At 42.2% G+C, this 19,074-nt stretch overlaps 1 protein-coding gene across 3 annotated transcripts in view; it reads left to right on the forward strand.

Annotated features, from left to right (window-relative positions):
• The window catches only part of PRICKLE1 (prickle planar cell polarity protein 1), a 63,674-nt gene extending 47,397 nt beyond the window's left edge, over positions 1 to 16,277 (forward strand). The window contains exons 1-8 of one of the 3 annotated variants that reach the window (XM_054051651.1): positions 1,612 to 1,630; positions 7,464 to 7,643; positions 9,855 to 9,968; positions 10,826 to 10,963; positions 11,453 to 11,656; positions 12,217 to 12,403; positions 12,553 to 13,416; positions 14,791 to 16,277. In XM_054051651.1, coding sequence (XP_053907626.1) covers positions 7,512 to 7,643; positions 9,855 to 9,968; positions 10,826 to 10,963; positions 11,453 to 11,656; positions 12,217 to 12,403; positions 12,553 to 13,416; positions 14,791 to 15,647 — 2,496 coding nt within the window. In that variant the 5' untranslated portion in view covers positions 1,612 to 1,630; positions 7,464 to 7,511 and the 3' untranslated portion in view covers positions 15,648 to 16,277. Of the gene's footprint in view, positions 1 to 1,611; positions 1,631 to 1,960; positions 2,178 to 7,463; positions 7,644 to 9,854; positions 9,969 to 10,825; positions 10,964 to 11,452; positions 11,657 to 12,216; positions 12,404 to 12,552; positions 13,417 to 14,790 lie in introns of those variants that run through there. The other 2 variants (XM_054051642.1, XM_054051632.1) reach the window with 2 other exon arrangements.
• The last annotated feature ends 2,797 nt before the right edge of the window (positions 16,278 to 19,074 follow it).

The following is a 19,074-nucleotide window of genomic DNA, read 5'->3' on the forward strand; positions in this document are numbered from 1 at the left end:
TGAGAAAAGGTCAGGCACCTCTGGAAAAGGAGTAGACAATATATGCAGATTGTTGGTATTTAATTCAGTTGTGTAGTGGGGAAGATTAAACATTATTCCTGACATTTCCATTTTTGATTAATGATGAATGGCGTTGGCAGATGTTCAGCTGGCCACCAGATGGGGTCTGCTCAGTCCAACAAACAGAATAGAAACAGTCTGGATCTTGTAAAACCAGCAGTGACAAAAGCTTTAGTTCATCCAAGTGATACCCCAACTTTCATCTCAAAACAACTTAGCAGTTTACGAACGAAGGTAGTACAACCAGCGAAACTGCTTATGGAAGTGAAATGGGGTGTGGAAGGATTGAAGCTGCTTAATTTGCTGGAGTTTCAGCAGTTTTTTTCCACTGCAGGAGCCACAGACTGCAGCTTTGATCTCATAGGGCTGCATCCATAGTTCTTCCACCCACCTACGATTACGAGTAGAACTGTAAGGTCTCCGGGCACATCTCCTGGCACGTGGTGGTGGGGATGGGCTTTAGTCGACGGGATGTTTTTAACGTCGTTAACCCAGGATAGGCTTTTTCACTTGAGATCAGATCGGTCTTGATCCATCATCCTGGCTGCGTCTGGCGATGGGTTAATCGGCACAAGGGAGGAGGGGAGGGGGCTCCCCCTGGCTCGGCTTGAAACTCGCCTGTGCCCGGCGGAGGGACGGGGTGGGGATGGGAACAGGATGCTTCTCTGAGCGCTTCTGTCCGCAGCGCCTTTACCCAACCGGGCCGGCTCCCCTTAGCACCCTGCGGACAAAGTCATTCAAATTTAGAAGAGGGAATTTAAATTCATGCAAATGTAGCTCCTGCGGGAAGCGATAAGTGTCTGCCAAGTGCCCCGTCGCCGTCCCGCAGGGGCAGATAAGGCTGCGGGACCCATGCGGAGGGCTGTGGGGCTTCTGCCCCCTTGGCGGGGGCAGCTGCTTTGATCCCGAGATGCAGCGCGAATAAATTCCCTTTGATAATGACTTCCCAAGGGAGACAAAGAGCGGGAGGGAAGAGGAAAGAGGAAATTTGACCGCGGTGTTCACGGTTACATTCACGGTGCCGGAGGGGAAGCTGCCTGCCAGCCTTTGAAGCCAAACCACCCGGCTCCCGCGGCTCTTTTTGCCCACGCTGGGAGGGGGGGAGCAAAAGTGAGGGCTAGGAAGTCCAGGGGAATTTAAGGAAATGCCCCAGTAGGTCGGGTGTCACTTTTCTGTGCATAAGGTAGGACTCGGATGTCTCTTTCTCACTTGAGCTGTGCCAAGGCAGGCAGTGATGGACATCCGCTGGCTGTGGTCCGCAGCTTCGGATTGATTCTTGTTATTTTTATTTATAGACAGCGATCTAGAACAAATGTTTTCCCGTCCTTATCCGAGTCCCGCATCGCTCCGTGCGCTCCGCCGCGGCAGGACGCGCTGGCCGGGCAGGGCAGGGTCAGCCCGGAGCGCCGCAGAGGGTGGGGTGGGAAAGCTATTTCCAGCCTAAACACGAACAAAAGCGTTGTCGCAAAACCACATTGTCTGCCGTGTCCCCAGCGCAGAAATTTATTGCTTCTGCAAACGCTCGAGTTCCCCAGGTTGGCAGGCGGCGGGACTGGCGACCTGCCTCGGGGTCGGTGGACAGGAGCGGCTCCTTCTCTCTTCTCCCCCTCCTTCTTCTCTCTCTCTTCGCCCTCTCCTCGCCCTCCTCTCCCTCTCTCTATCTCTCTCTCTCTCTCTCTTCTCCCCCTCCTCTCCCTCCCCCGCCTGGGGCAGCACTTAGAAGGGGCGATCCCCGGTGGGATCGGTCCCCCCGCGGTGAGGGGCCGGGGATGCCGGGGTCGCGGAGCCCCGGGGTGGGAGGCGCTGCCGGCGGTTTAGGGAGGAGCGCTCGGGAGGCTGCTCCCGCCCCGGCTGCAGCCCCGAGGGAGGGAGCAGGGGGAGGCAGGTAGCTCTCCCAGCGGGCGGGACGAGGAGGGGAAGCGGCAGGGCAGAAGGAGCGTTCGCCGCCCCTTTCCTCGGTGGGGCTGTGCTGGAGCCACCGCCGGGGATGCGGGTCTGAGCGGCAGCGGGGGAAGGCGCTGGATTTAAAGCAGCCGAGGGGTCGGGTCTGCAGCGGGCATCGCCTCTTCTGCGCCTCCTCTCCCGGCTCCGCCAGCCGCTGTCGCTGCTGGGAAGAGGTAATTCGCGGTTGCGGGTATCGCCCCCCCCTCGCTGTTCCTCCCGGGAGAGGTGCGGGGTGCCGGTGGGAGCCTGGAGCCGGGGCTGGGGCCCCCCTGATCCGCCTTCTAGTCCCTGAAATTCGAGCAGGACGGGAAACCCCCCGCCTGTCCTTCGGAGAAGGAAGAAGGCACCGTCGCGGCTGCTCTGCCGTGAGCGCGGGGGCTCTGCGCGTCTGTCAGAACAAACCGGCCTACGCGCGGAATCTTGTTTTTACAACTCCAGTCTTGTGACTTATTGAACACTTTCTTGGAGTGTTTTCTCTGGAAACTTGTCTCAAATGAGGGCTGTGAGCCCTAACAAAGAAGGGTGTTGTTCGGGAGCCAACAGGTGACGGGGTGAAACCTGAGTATATGTGTACATTGGAGTAAAGTCTGACTGCTGTTTAAAATAGAATTAGAAAAATCAATGGGAGACTGTAAAAGGCAAGATTTCTTTCTTTCTAAATCTGTACACTCCTAAAAAGAGAGAGGGGGGAAGCATCCGTGAGAATACCGCTGCCACGGCTGGAGGTTTGAGTCTCGCCTCACTCCAGCGTGTGCTTTTTACATCAGTTCTACGCAGCGCCAAGCATAATACATCCAAATCAGATGTGTTGGCGTGGAGCGATGCTTTGTCACTGTGTTTCCTCCTTTTGTTGATGCAGGTAGCTTGTCTTTGCAATATTGCTCGTTAAAAAAGAAAATACCCTGAGAAGCATCGTAGCTCTTCCAGTTGGAAAAGTGGTCTTTGGGCTAGGATGGTAGAGGAGGAATACAGTTAACTCTTCTGTCAGTCCTTGCACGCTGGCTAAGGAAAAGGAAAGAAGTTATTACTTCTGGGGTCCGTCAAACAAATGCACAGGCTTCATTCCTTCCCCCCCGAGCTCTGGATAATTCATTACTCAAAAGACCCAACAGCTGAAGTAGTCGCTGTGTGCTGGTGCTGATACAAATACTGCTCATCAGCTCTGGATCCAGATTTCCCAAGTACAGAGCTGTCTCTAAATACGTTACTTGTACTGTAGATAGGGAATGGGACTTTCTGATTGTTCACGTAATGCATGTTGGAAACAGTCTTTAAATTATTAATAGTCATTTTATGGTGGTTTATTGCTGCTGTATTACGCTCTTCCTCTTCTAATGTAGTTATGCACCAGGGATTAAATAAGCAGGTGAATGGGCTGGCCATGCTAATCTTAACTCGTTGAGCCTTCATTGTGAATGGATGCGTGTGATATGCATCTTGTATCCCCTATAGCCTTGTTAACAAGCCTTCTAACAAAAAAGTTGTTAAACAATTTGCCCTGCAGGACCGAGTAAAACAGCAGGGGATGGGCAAGGAGATGTTTGTCTAACTGTGCTCACAAATCATGACCTCTTCTATCTGGTCAGGGGTGAACATAATCAGTGAGCTGGAAATCCTAGCATGGGGATAACCTTCACATGGGGTTCAGCAATACCTTTGCTCCAAGTTTGATATTCTCATGTTTTGCCTACCAATAGGTTTGTAATTAGGAGTGTAACTTGTCTTAGCTCCTAAGAATTTTGTCATAGTATGACTGGTTTAATACATCAGTATAAAAAAAATTATTTGCTTTTCTTTTTAAATCACATTTAACTCTTCAATTCAATTATGTTGTTCATAGTTGTCAAGCTGCCAGTGAAATAACTGCTAGTATAGGCTATGAAGCTTTTTTTTGAGACATAGTATTTGACCAAAGCTGAAACCTCAAAAAGTTCCACGAACTTCAAGAAAGCAAAACAAAACATCCTTGCTGTGTTTTGTAGATGTCATGGCAGGAGTAGAAAGACCACCTTTCTACTTGTCCCTCGGAAAGCATTTATTTCTTCAGCTGTTGTTTATATTCATTTGAATCCTCCTTGGGATGTAATCATTTTAAACAGATCACTTTGAAGGATGAGTGTGGTTGGGGGGTGGGTCAGAAGAACCCTGTAGTTTTAAAATGCAAACCAAATTACACTTGAGCCCGAGAGGAAGGAGAACTCCTAAACAAGCAATTGCTAAAATAGTTCTGCAGATAGCCTGCTGTTAAGCTGGGCTCTTTCAGAAAACTCACTCTCAGCAACACCGCAGTACTTGTGACAGGACCGTATTGATTTGCGGTGCACTGTCAGTCATTTTATAGCTGGCTTAACATCAACTCTATGGTAGGGGTTTTATTTTAAAGTGAATGCTGTCCTTTGAGTGATCTCGGTTCATTGAGATTTATGAACCTTGCTTTAAATATTTCCAGTCGCCTTATTGGGAGGAGCAGCCTGACTGCAAAGTCACATTTAACAGTTGGAGGTGAGGTGTATTGTACCTTTATTCTCTGCCAGCCATACTTTGTCTTCCCTTTATCACTGTGAAAATGGGCTTGTGGGTCTGTGGTTTTCTCTTGTTGAAGCTGGAACATGTGCTGTCTGAAATGGATGAGTCTAACGGATGGGACCCATGAAGCAGGCTCAGTCTCCTGAAAAGCAGCGTAGTCTCTAATGCCTTGTCTTCCTCTGTAATTAGGCAATGCTCCTGTATTTATCTGCCTTTGCTATATTTGAAATCCCAATGATACTCCGCACTGCTTTTTGCCACATAGAAGTAGTATGCGTCTTCAGTGTTCAAAAGTCCCCAGAAAGCTAACCTAGCCTGCATACATTCCAGTCCAGTCTTGCTTTGTTTCTTTGTCTTTCAAGAGAAGAAAGTAAGTCAGAGAAGGTAGTCTTTGATCTTACAGAGAGAGGTTTTTGAACAATCAATATGAAGCAATTACTCATTTACCTGCTGTGCTGGTGAGTGCTGGGTGTCCTGTGAGAGGGCCGGAGTACATCCCACTCCAGTGCTTGGGGACTGGCAGAGCCGAACCTCTCTCTTTGCCTAAGCTACATTTCAGATCTGCTTCCTGTGGTACTGATGAGGTCAAGCTGCCTAATGAACTGTTGACAAAGATGTTTCATCTAGTGACTCCTTTTGTCCCCGGGTTATTGGGCGGGGGTCAGTTCTTGAAAAGTGACAATCAGACCGACAGGAGTTCTTGTGATGAAGTGTGATGCACCAACTTAGACGTCAGTGAGTGGCATATTCCTGTATCTACCCCTTTCTGAAAGGAAACTGTAAAACAGTTCATCTGCTGTTAAGATCATCTTGGAAGGATGTGGGCTTCTAGTGATACTCATAGTGATTTTATACTTAAGATTTGTTTGAGTTTAAATTCTGTGGGACACAAGCTGCCAACCTGAGCATCCCCATCAATCTACCATAGTGAGCACTGTTGCCTTTATTTGCTAGCAATGATTTCTTAACTGCGTCTCAATATTCCTTCATCCCTTCTCCCTGGCCCCCAGTTTTATACAAACAATAACAAAACCCATACCTGATGGTTGACTTCACTTCTACTAGTTCATGCAGAGGGGTAAATGGTTTTATGGTACATGGTTTTATATCACTTCTCATCTGTTTCTGAAGGAAATTAGATCAGGGGATCTAGTATGTACCAGGATGTCTGTCCTTATATTTTAAGTACACAGGGTTGAGCTTTTAGGACTCAGTTTGGTTTTACTCACCTTTGTTGGCAGAGGTTGTACTACGGTGATGCTAAGCTCGGAAGCTGTTTTGCTAACTTTCAGTTGTTCAGCTAGAGAAAGATTTCAGAAATTCGCCTGACAGCTGACAAGCTTTGTGGAAATAGCCGCTTCTCAAAAGGGAAGTTGGCAGGTTTGCTTGCCCCATTGAATATCAAACAAATCTTTTATTACAATGCAGCTATATAGTGTAATAGAAGTGTGTTGGCATTTTAGGAGTGAACCAAAAATGGTGCAGATGTTTTCAAAACCAGACGGTTTTGGATTAAAGTTAACAAGTAACATTTTTTGAGCTCAGTGGAAGAATCAAGTAATCCCATCACTTTGTACTGGGTGTGGAAATGTATGGACTTATTGAAAATGGGGGTGGATAGACTGTGTAATACTGAATATCATCATTTCTTCTAGTTTGTAGGTTTAGATGCTTGTCAGCCACTTTTTGTGGAGCAATTTTGGGTTTACATACTGAATCTACAGAGCCTGGCACTAACCGGTGCCTCATGCTTGGAGAAGGAGAAGCTCCTGTTGAGTAAACAGCAGAACATTTGGGAAGGTGGTCTTAAATCTTTCTTCCACCCAGGATCTAGCAGTAGGTTGTTTTTTTCTAATATGATGGTGAGGAGACTGGAAATGTGATGTGGGACCCACTAGAAGTTTTTAGATTGTTTTCCCCTTTAGACCCACCAGCAAGGTTATATGTAAACAAGTTTAAAATTTTCTACAGCTCAGATCTAGCACCCACAAAATTGCATCTGTTTTTAGATTATTAGTTGCCTAAAATGGAGAAAGCTCACCTAATACTTAATGATGTACTGTAAAAGCAAACCTCAGTGGTCAGGATGTCTGTCATGGTAGTATACATCTTCTCTGCTTTTGGTAGTCTGTATTTCAGTAAAGCTTCTGGTCTGAATTTCCTAAGAACTTATGCTAGAATTAATGTAAGATATTTATCTTAATAAGCTTTTTACTGCAGAATGCTATGGATGTTGGTGAGAGCCATCTTCGCCAGCTGTGACTCAAAATGATCCCGCTGATATTAAGCTTTGCAGGCTTCATGAATCAACAGAAGCATCTCGCTGTAGGGTTTTAAATTAAGAGAACAATTATGATGTATTTTACAGAGCCTAATCTGGCATAATTGGATTTCAGATATTTAACTGGACCAACGCCCTTCTGCTTCAATACAGCTGAAAAATAGTTCTCAGAGGAATCTAGCAGGCGCTCACTGCTCTGTGGCGACCTTGTGAAGAACAGGATGCTTCTTGCTACAGCCATTGTCTCTCCCCAACAGTTTCTTTAGTTTTTGACAAGCGATTGTCATGTCTTTGGTGTTATTAGATTGGTGGTAGTTATGACTTCAAGAAGAGCTCATGTAAAACCATTTCTTAATGTCTGCCCAATGAAGCTTTCCTAGATATACATTCATATAACCTGTGATATGAAACAAGCCGAAGTGTAAAAGATGACGTGTTAAAACAAGGTAGTGTGTGTCTAGTTTTCTTTTTCTTGAGTAGTTTTATAACTCTTAAGCACTTCTGAATTGCTTGTAGCAAGTTGTAACAATGCTTCAATCATGTATTGTTCTGGGCAACACAAGGAATACTAAACTGTTGTAAGATCATTTACACTGATAATTAGTCATTGTGTGTTCAAATTTATTAAAGTTCTGTTAATCTGTTCCTTCAGATCAGTTTCTTGATGAGCTGCAGCTGAAATATTTAACACTTCACACTTATGCCACTGGAGATGGAGCCCAAAGCTAACAATCTCGTTTTCGGGTGTCAGCGAAGCTCAACATCTGACGATGATTCTGGCTGTGCCTTGGAAGAATATGCCTGGGTCCCCCCAGGCCTCAGGCCAGAGCAGGTACCAACTCTGCTTCTACATTTTTTAAATAACCCTCATAAGGACTGTTGAAGGAAGTGATGCCCTGCCTCTACAAGTCTAATTACATTCTTATAATATATAAAATTTAAAATAGTCTATAATTTTTCACCTATTATTCCAATGAGCCTGTGTTTAGCAAGCTTAAAATCCTCCCTACTGAGGAGTTTTATGTTCCAAAAAAAAAGTTCTCAGTCAAGATTTTTTGTTAAATATGTGCTGCAGAGATCTGTATTGTAGAGTCTAAAAGCAGCATATAAATTTGCTTTCTCTTTGAAGGAAGTTATTAGGTTAAATTAAAGCTCGTGGAGTACCTTATGGCATTGTGCTGCTTGGCCAGTACTTCACTGCACTTGTACAACTCTTTAAATATTAGGCATTTGACATCTAGATCATATATGTTACTACAGTGCATATAAACAAAAGCTTTCTGTCACTGTGACAAGTAGTAGTGTATTTCACGCTTGTTTAAATAGTTGTATACCTGCCATTTGTTCATGCCGGAATTTCTCTTGTACAGTCACTGGAGCTGACTTTCATGGGTTGGTTGGGCTGTTCCTTCCTCTCTCCTCTTTCTTCTTCATCTCTTATAACGTCACATTAATGGAAATAAAGTGAAGTTATTAATGAGCAAGTTGAGATCAAAACGAACCTTTCATGGTATTCATTTACTTGATATTGGGTTGAAGCTGTGTGCTTGGTAATATCCAGTGTTAAATGGATAGAGTAGCTTTGTAGTCTTTAAGGGAGGCAGAGCAACCCTCCTTCAGCTGGCAAGCTAATACAGTCCCTAGTAACAAAGACGCTGAAGCTGTCTCCTGTTTGCTATGCAGAGATACTCTTACTCATGAAAAAAGTAAAAAGTCAGCAGGAATGGCTATTTTTAGGAAAACTCTTATCACTTACTTAAGCATATATAAAAATCCTGATGAATCCAACCTTAAGACGAGCAGCAATCTAACATTCTGCCAGAACGATTAAATGTCATAATGTACCCTCATAATCCATCTCGCTCAAACTCACTAAAGATTTTTTTTCTAATAAGAATTACTTATTTTGAGGACAGTGCAGTAAAATTGAGAAAAGGGCATAAAGTATTTTTAAAGCTTCAGTTTGTAGAGCATGGTATCTTTTCTTACAGCTTCTGCAAAAACAGGCAGTGGGCTTACAGTGGACTTCTGATGTTCAAATTTTGGTTAAATAAAGACCAAATCATGTTTTGGTCAGCTTTTCCCATACAGTTTTGATTGCTTCCTGAGTCAAGTGACTGTTTACTGCTTGTTTTTCATTCGTCTTACACAGTAATAAGCTGTTGACCTGAGCATTATTTAAATCTAGATGGCAAGTAATACTTTTGCCAATAGTCGGCTCTTATTTACAGCCTCAGGCCTTGTGACAAGCTGGTAACTGCATAGGAAAAGCAATAAATCTGTAGCTGTTCCACAAAAATATTTTTTGCCATTGGGCTTTGTCATAGTGTTCATTACAGCTTTCCTGTCATAATTTTCTTCTGAAAAAAAAGGAAAAAACCCCGTGAAGATTGATGGGTGTGTACCTCTAATATTGATTCCTTTATCAAAAACATTCAGCCTGTGAAAATTTCATAGTTAATTTGCATCTGATTGAAATGTGGCTGGACCCAGCCTCCTCCCAGGATGTTTCCACCTTCTTACCAAAGGCCACATGGAAGCAATGAAAGCTGATGCTTTGGGTGAACCTGATCAGCAGGAGACTACAAAACAGCTTTTGTCTCAACAATGTGTAAAATGCAGAGAGCAAATTAAATTTGTTTATATAGTGGCTGTTTTCTGGAAAGCTTCGTGCCTTGTGTGGTAAATTGCAGAGGGAAACTTGGAATTTCCATGAGGTTGTTGACCAGCCCTGAAGGGGGTGGGAATAATGAGAACATTAAATGTGCATAATTTATGATACCCCCCTAATTGTCACTGCAAATTGCATTCCAGAAAAGCAATTCAGCAGCTGGGTGCTAGTTTTATGAGAGACAATTCAGGTTTGCTAAGCTGGTTCATCTGGGTCTCGTATTTTCGGCACAAACCCTGTCACAGGTCTAATGTAGCGTAACACTCTTCCTTCGTAAACGAGACCTGAGATAAAACAGTAGTTGAAGGATGCTTGCGGTGCTTGAGTGTGATGTGTGTCCCTCAGTCTGAACTCTGTATTCCTTCTGGTCAGGTCCAGCTGTATTTCGCCTGCTTGCCAGAGGAGAAGGTCCCCTACGTTAACAGCCCTGGAGAGAAACACCGAATTAAACAACTTCTTTATCAGCTTCCACCCCACGATAATGAGGTAAATACAGAATTCAGGATGCATCGTCAAGGCTTAGGTCTCCCCCTGGCAGCTTTTACGTGGAAAATTACCTACCTGTGTATTTATTACAAGCCTAAACTGTGGCCTGTAGTGGCATCTGACCTATAAAGCAGCATGGTGTGTACACTGAGTCCATTGTTTAGAAGTCCGGTTGGCTTGTGTGCAGATAAGAGCTGTCTGGAAGGACACTGCCTTTGCTTGTTAGGGAGGCTGGTGTCACTGCAATAAACTTAACACAAGTTGGTTTTATAGTGTTTGCAGCCACCCACCAATTACTAGGAACCTACAAATTCCTGGAATTGCGTTGTAGCACACAAAAAAGATGCTTTGTGATAGTAAAAGGTTTGCATCTCAGATATGCAGTGTAATTTGGAGTAGAAGTGGAAATAACAAACAAGCCCTTTGTAAGGAAAAGAGGCGGGGGTGTCAATACTTAAGATCTTGTGTATACTGCAAGACTTAGTTGTGGGCACTTAACCATAAATCTAGAGGACAATGTTATGGCTGATTTAGGTTCATGCCATTATTTTAGGACAGCAGCAGGTTTTGGGTTGGCTTTTTAAAATTAAAGAATTTCTTGCCTAGACAACATAGTTTAGTATCATTGGTTTTTATCGTTGGTAATGCAACATCTGTCTCTGTATTATGTATTAAATATTACTTTGTATGATGCCATATTAGCTCAATATTAAGATGGTAGCGAAGACAAATTGGAAAAGTGTAATGAGGATTGTCAGCGTGCCTGATGTATTTCTTGCATATATGCACTTAATTATAAATCTGTTACTTTAAAAGCTCAATATCTAAAATAAGTTCTCCTCTGTTTTCAATGGAAGGTGAGATACTGCCAGTCTTTAAGTGAAGAAGAAAAGAAGGAGCTGCAGATGTTCAGTTCTCAACGGAAAAAGGAGGCACTGGGCCGAGGCACAATTAAACTGCTCTCAAGGGCAGTGATGCATGCAGTTTGTGAACAGGTACTACTGCTGGTGCCACAAGCCAGTCAGCAGGCTGAGTAATGTAAAACTATGGTATCTCAATATTACATATAAGCTTATTTCTGTCTGTCTGGACACACAAAAAAAGAATATTTTTCAAACTTCATTTAAATAGAAAATAATAGTGCTTGCTTAAGCAAAACATGACCTTTTATACTAAGAATGAATTGAATACTTTATATATTTTCTACTCAAAAAACCCTGTAGCTGACTCATATTCAAGTCATGACACATGAAAACCAGCCATATGCTTAAAAATGTTATTATGTGGAAAATGAACTTGTATTTTAAAAAGTTCTTTTAATGCACAGAATGTGTCTAGACCAAAATGGAGAATATTTTTTCCCCATCTTGTCAGAATTTTGGAATAAACCGTGCATACTGGGTTTAGTGTTATGACTTAGTTTCAAAGCCAGAAGCTGGTAGTTTGGGATGGGAAGTGCATTTACTTTTTGGTTTTGTTCCTAGTGTGGCACAAAAGTCAATGGTGGTGAAGTTGCAGTTTTTGCCTCACGAGCTGGGCCTGGTGTGTGCTGGCATCCCTCATGTTTTGTGTGCTTCACGTGTAACGAGCTGCTCGTTGACCTGATCTACTTCTACCAAGATGGAAAAATTCACTGTGGCAGACACCATGCTGAACTTCTCAAACCTCGCTGTTCAGCCTGTGATGAGGTAAATAATTCACATTTTACAGCCAATCTACACAGCTGCAGTTGTTCAGTGAACAAACTGCATCAATTACTTGGGCAAGTGCGAACTTCATAAGCATTCACTTAAGTCGTAACGACTCTGGCACATAGATGTGTTTGAAAGCAGAGAGGGTGTTAAATTTCTTGTCAAACTGGCAATATTACAAGCAACATGATGATATTTAGAAAGCCACTTACCTGTTTGTATTTAGAATTGAAACTTTTGGATTGAATTAGAAAAAGACTCTGTACAAATATTCCAAATACCCTGATAGCAGCTCCTTTAATTGTGTGAAGTTCCTATGTTCTCATTTAATTGCTTTAAGAAGTACAGATTTTCTTAGTTCTTTCCTGTTTAAGGAAATATTAGAATGCCACAACTTTGAGAGATTGTTGTCTCTATCTTTGTATTCAAGAGGCAGCTAAATAATAAAAAATAAATGTAGTGTGTGAACTGTACAAATAGGATATTTTGCTTGCTGTGAGTCCCAAGGTGAGGTTTTGGCTGTTTCAACTAAAAGTTTACTTTTTGTCTTTGAAAAGATAATTTTTGCTGATGAGTGTACAGAAGCTGAGGGTCGCCACTGGCACATGAAGCACTTCTGTTGCCTCGAGTGTGAAACAATCCTGGGTGGACAGAGATACATCATGAAGGATGGGCGACCGTTCTGCTGTAACTGTTTTGAATCTCTGTATGCAGAATACTGTGAGACCTGTGGGGAACACATTGGTAAGTAAGTTTTTCAGCATTAAACTTACAAATTAAGAGAAAGAAAAGTTATGAAATAATTTCATATTCCGTAAGTGTGGATTGTGCAAGTGACTTCTTTTTTTCCTTTGGAGAAACCCAAAGCATTGCTTTTTTTTCTCCCATTCTAGGTGTTGACCACGCTCAGATGACCTATGATGGACAGCACTGGCACGCCACAGAGACTTGCTTTTCTTGTGCTCAGTGCAAGACCTCTTTGCTTGGCTGCCCTTTCCTTCCCAAACAAGGGCAGATTTACTGTTCAAAAACCTGCAGCTTGGGAGAGGATGTTCATGCTTCCGACTCTTCCGATTCTGCATTTCAGTCTGCTCGATCCAGAGATTCCAGGAGGAGCATACGCATGGGAAAAAGCAGCAGGTCGGCCGACCAGTGTCGCCAGTCTCTCCTCCTGTCACCAGCCCTCAATTACAAATTTTCTGGCCTTTCAGACAATGCTGATGATACTCTTTCTCGTAAGCTGGATGATTTAAGTCTTTCAAGGGAAGAGGCAAACTTTGTTAATGAAGATTTCTGGAAAGGAAGAGTAGAGCAAGAAATGCCTGAAGACCCTGAAGAATGGGCTGAACATGAAGACTACATGACTCAGCTTCTTCTGAAGTTTGGTGATAAAAGCCTCTTCCAGCAGCCAGCTGAAGTAGACATTAGATCAAGCGAACACTGGATTTCTGATAGCATGGTCAAGAGCAAGTTGGACTTGAAAAAAAATAATCCAAGCCTAGCAAGTAAGAAGTATCAATCAGACATGTATTGGGCCCAGTCACAGGATGGCTTAGGTGACTCTGCCTATGGCAGCCACCCAGGCCCTGCCAGCAGCAGGAAGATACAGGAGCTAGACATGGAACACGGGGCATCGGGATACAAACATGACCAAACACCATGGTATGGAGGTTCGCTTGAATGTTTGTCTGACCTGAAACAGCAAGAACAAAGTGTTCGAGACTCGATGGATTCTTTGGCTTTGTCTAATATAACAGGTAATGAGGGGGAAAAATGACTGGGTTTGGAGAGGCCAACGAAAGCAGTGCACATTGGAGTATTTTGAACTGTTCATATCTGTAATTTTTGAAAAGCTTTAATAGCAAGAGATGCACGTAAAGTAGGCAGTAGCTTTTACAAAGCACATTTTATTGCACAAGATACTTTTCTGCAACTTAAATTCTGTTCAAATCCTTGTCCTTTCCTTTCCTCTTTCATTTGCTTATAACAAAAAAATCCATAATGTTAAACAGTAAGAATGGTCTTGAACTGCACGTTTATTGTATGCAAACCACTGCTTTAAGCAAATGAAGATTTATTTTTTCCATACCTTAAGTACAAGAAGTTGCAGTATATACTAGGATAATAGTAAAGACAATCTGCAAAACACTGTAGGTAATTTCCTGATTTGCTTGTAAAAATATGTAGAAAATCTAAAGGGACCTTCTTAGCCTTAGGGAATGAGTTTTATGAGATTCTCTTTTCTCCACTGACTAAAGAGAAACCAATAATCTACTTTTGTGAACCTCCTTGTCAAGTGTGATTGAAATTAGCCAAAGGGATAAAAGTCAGATATGCAAATGCCTGTGTAAGAGTGTGCAAGTGTGTGTGTGAATCTTCCTTTCCTATTTCAAAAAACCCCAAACCTGAGAGTAAGATATGAGAGACCCATTTTAAAAGTTGTCCTGTCCTCTTCTCCGTTCCTTCCCTTGTGTAACCTGAATTATTGTAGCTACTTGTGTAGCTCAGGCCTGACCACATAAGCAGTAACGAAGGAACTGACAAGGGAATCTTGGTTCAGGGGGCATGACAGGAGGAGGAACTGGAGGTTCCAGATCTGGAGGGCAGATGATGCTGCTGTTGTGGGAATGAAGGATGATTGGATGCAAACCTGGATTAAACTAGTCTAGCTTACCGCTAATGATTTTTGGAGGGTATGGATCCTTTGCGAGGCGGTAAGCCTGGCTTTCCTGTAGCAACAGCTGGGATATTGAATTTGGTGACAATAGAAACATGAAATATTTTAGCCTTAAAAACGTTAAGCATGGACTGTAGAATAATTTTAAGTCATTCTTTCTTCTTAGAGGCTTAGCTTGTACGCATGTTACAGCTGTTTAAATATTTTAAACTCATTAAACTTCTTCCCATTCTTGATGTCCTAATATTAGTGAATTCTTTGGTAATAAGAGCTAATACTTAAATGTTTTAAGTAAAACCAAAACTTATTCTTCTATGAAGCTAGTTCTTTTGGTAATAAACCCACTAATAAGGTCTGGTTTACTGAAAATAACTGTGTAATATTTTGTTAAAATACTTATCTCTTTGATAGTACTCTCATTTTCCTTTTCCTCCTTTCTTCACTTGCACCACAGGGGCTTCAATGGATGGAGAAGGCAAGCCACGGCCATCTCTCTATTCTTTGCAAACTTTCCAAGAACTGGAGATAGAGGACTGTGAGAAAATGAGCAACATGGGAACTCTGAATTCTTCGATGCTCCACCGGAGCACGGAGTCCTTGAAGAGTCTGAGCTCAGAGTTGTGTCAGGCAAAGGTCTCGCCAGAGGAAAAGCCAGTGCATATGCCTGTACTGAGAAGATCTAAATCCCAGTCTAGACCACAGCAAGTGAAGTTTTCAGATGATGTTATTGATAATGGAAGTTACGAGAATGTTGAAATACGTCAGCCTCCGATGAGTGAAAGGACTCGTAGGCGTGTTTACCATTTTGAAGAGCGTGGAAACCGGCCTTCTCATCATCGTAGAAGAAGCAGGAAGTCTCGTTCAGATAACGCACTTAACTTGGCTGCAGAAAGAAGATGCTCTCCCAGAGAGAGATTTCGTTATTACTCTCCTCAGGATCATGAAAAATTTATTCAGAATAGAAGCTCACGTGATATCCGGTCATATATTCAAAATGCAGAGCTGTATGGACAATACGCCCATACTAGGTCTGATTATGCACTGAGGAATCAGGTGGTTGATAAATTTTTTGGATTGTATGGTGAGGAAGATGACTCCTGGTGTTCAACTTCATCTTCATCGTCTGATTCTGAAGAGGAAGGATATTTCCTAGGACAGCCAATTCCACAGCCACGATCACTGAGATATCCGTACTACACAGATGACCTTTCTGGTCCAACTACTGCGTTATCTAGTTCTCAGTTTGGACAAAGGACGACCAAATCAAAGAAGAAGAGGGGACACAAAGGAAAAAATTGCATCATTTCTTAATTTGTTTTAACAGTGGGGAAGACCAGTCAACCCTGTAGCTACAATTTGAACCACATCTTTTTATATTAATAATTGTACTTAGGCAAGTTGCTATGGTTCTTAATGCTTTGCCAGTGTAAATGATAATCCTGCCAGAGTTTACATTGTACAAGTAACTTTCAGAAATGTCGCCATGCCAAACGACGATCTCCTCAGATGTTGCTAGATTTACATATCAGGTTTCAGCTGTCAAAATACAGTTATTGCAGTTCTTGATACAGACTTTTTGTAGACATTTTATTTTATGCTCTCTATTCACTTATGTTGAAATATCTGAAGAGGAAATTCAACAAAGATCAAGAAGTAAAATCTTCGGTCCTGTGCTGTAGCTATACCTACACAGGGTGATCTTTGACTTCCTCCTCTTACCGCCCAGAAAAAGAAGGCTTTATACTGTGCCCTTTCTTTATTTATAAAACTCACTCTTCCTTTTTCAAGTTTCTCTAAAAAACCAAGATTTTTTTTTTTTTTTTTTTAAATTTGGGAAAATGCTCCTTTTCCAAAGAGTCCACTCTTAAGGAGGCAAAAATCCAAACTGAAATGCTTGAGGCCTTGATATATCCTAAATGTTTTTCCCTCCACGTTTTTTTTTAAGAATTCCATCCTTCTGTAAGAGTGTATTTTTGTGCCTGTTTAAAGGAAGATATTAATTCAGCTGCTGGAATTGGACTTGGCTGCCAATGAGTGGTGACATTTTTGATGCCGTGCCCCCTACCCCCAGCAGTGAAAGCGAGAGGTACAGCTGCTGGAATCCTTTGCTCAGGCATGTAACTCCATTTAAGTCAATGAATACTTACGTAACAAATACTTTCATAAGGGCTCAAAGGATTAGGCTCCAGAATTGTTCTTTCTTTTCAAATGCATTATCCAGGTTTTAAAATGTATTCACTGCAATTCTAAATCAAAAAACATTGATATTTATAATGTAGTATTTCATAGGCTTAAATGTATTCATAATTTAACAGTGCAAATACTAATGTACATATTGTACAGTTAAAATTTTAAAAGCTGAATATTTTTATATCCCTGAATTTGAGGAAGTTGTTACAATATCAAATTAGATTTGTTAGGGGTTTAACAGCAGCATTATGGATGAAATACTGCTTGTATTTTAGGGGGGTTATGTTGAAAAATATTGAAAAATGTTTAGTGCAAACCAGCTTAATTTTATCTCCTACGTATTAAAAGCTCTGTATGCATGGTGGGGCTATGTAAATACTCTCTAAACTATGGCCCTCTTAATCTTGCAAGTGTTATTTATGGGTCAAGCAAAATGTAAACTATATAAATGTAAAAACCACACAAGCCTGGAATATATCAGTACAACAAATATGCAACTCCTGTGGATTTATTTTTGTTATTATTGTTCCTCTCCCTTGCCAAAAATAGTTTCAGAAGTTGGCCTACATAAAGGAAGAGAGATGCTGGGTCATTGTAGAAGGCAAGGTGACAAAAAGCTGTGTAGTAGGAGGTAATGTCAAATGTTGCCTTGAACTCATGTGCAGCAGGAGAGAAGTTAAGTTGTAATAACCTTCTTCCAATGTTTTAAATAAAGGGCAGAAAATTGTTACTTGAATAGTGGCACCCACCAATTAAGCCAGTAAATACTAAAGCCATTTCCTTTTTCACCACCCGAAGAAAGGTCATTAATGAAATAACAGATGCTTCATACCACCCCCCCACACCCCCCCCAAAAAAAAAAGCCTGGCAAATGGAACTAAGCCCCTTCTTGAGGATATAGAAGTTTTGAAGTAAAAGCAGCTAGACATAAGGGAGGAATGGACACATGGCTATTGGCTTACAACAAAGAAAATGAAGCTATTGCTGAGGCTAAACCAAACTAGCAGTTACTTGTATTTTTCAGAGTAAAATAAGCAAAAGATCCTTTGCTCCCAGAGGTGGTATTCATCATATAAGTAAGTCACTTTTCTAGTACAAACAAGTCTTGTGTACATGAAAGCTGATCAAAGTAATATCATGCTACATCGTATGGGCCAATGGGCGTCTCGTGGGATGCTTCCAGCTGGCAGGCTGCCGCGGTGGCTTAAGCAGTGTTTGCTTTCCTAGCAGCCAAATGCCTGTTGCGCTTAAGTATATTACAACCACCAGACTGCCAAGACTTAAAGGCCTTGAGAAGACAAGCTGACTTGTTAATGCGTTCCCTGGGATGCTCAAATAATGATTGGGACCTTCCATTCTTTTCCGCATTTCCAAGTGTGGGGAACCAGGATCCTCAGAAATTAAATGCTCTGTCTGCTTGCTACTGCTGCGCCCTTTTTGGAGCAAGTAACTGTCTCATGGCAAAATGTCTCCATCAGACATTCTTCTGATCTTGCTCCACATTCTGAGATACAGTATGTGTACTCTCCCAAAAGTGCAATGCATTAGTGGAATATCAGATGATAAAAGTTCTCCTTAAGTTAAGTTAGCTGCTTTTTTTTTTAAAAAAAAACAACGCACTGTTGCCCAGTGCATCCTTTACAAAGTGTCTTCAGAGTTAACTCTCCCGCTACATCCCTCTAAACCTCAAAATAAATGAGTTGACAGATGTATCTCTTTCCACATATCCTTCTATGAAACCCCAAGCATAACATGGCTAAAGGTGGCATTGCTGAGGCTCTGTGAACTCTGCTCCTGCGAGGGCTCTGGGTGATTACATTCAAAGTAAGTGATGTAAATAATGACAATTCCCCTTTCCCACCACCAGTTTTTATACTGTTATTGTTCAGTTGGAAGCTTCAGCAGTCAATGGCGACCTTTCTTCACAGGTTTACTCAGGAAAAAAATTAGAGCTGTGTTTGCCTGTGCAAGGGGGTAATAACCCTCCTGTACACAGCAGTGCTCTCCCTCTTAAACAGCAGCAGTTCTTCCAGCTGGAGGCAGGAGCTCAGGACCTGCCTATTTCCCTCTGGACCAGACTTGGCCAAGGAACGTCCAGCTTGACCAGCAGGATGCCCAGGGCAGCCGTGAGCCAGTGTCGTTGCCTTCCAGTGGTTAAGGAGCTTGTTCAGAACTAGTTCAGACTGCTACTCTGAGGCACAGACACCTCTTTACCTACGCTGCGCTGCAAGACCGCAAGTAATTAAGAGCATTACAAAACATTTAGAAAGCTTTGTCTTGCTGAGGAATGGATTGCTAGGAGACATTCATGTCAAGGGAACAGTAAAAGGTACTTGTAACTGTACACTTTTCCTGTACACTTCATGAAAGAGGGGATAACTCCTATTTTCATCCGCATTACAAATCAAATGCTAGGTTTAAAGATAGCTGTACAACTCTTTAGGTTTTTTTTAGCTTGACATAAAAGATTTATACTTCATTATTTTTGACTACTTCTTAAGAGAAATAATAATAATTTTTTAAAAATAATAATTTTTAATCGATCCTT

The sequence above is a fragment of the Cuculus canorus genome, chromosome 1, assembly GCF_017976375.1.
Source record: "Cuculus canorus isolate bCucCan1 chromosome 1, bCucCan1.pri, whole genome shotgun sequence".
Lineage (NCBI taxonomy): Eukaryota > Metazoa > Chordata > Aves > Cuculiformes > Cuculidae > Cuculus > Cuculus canorus.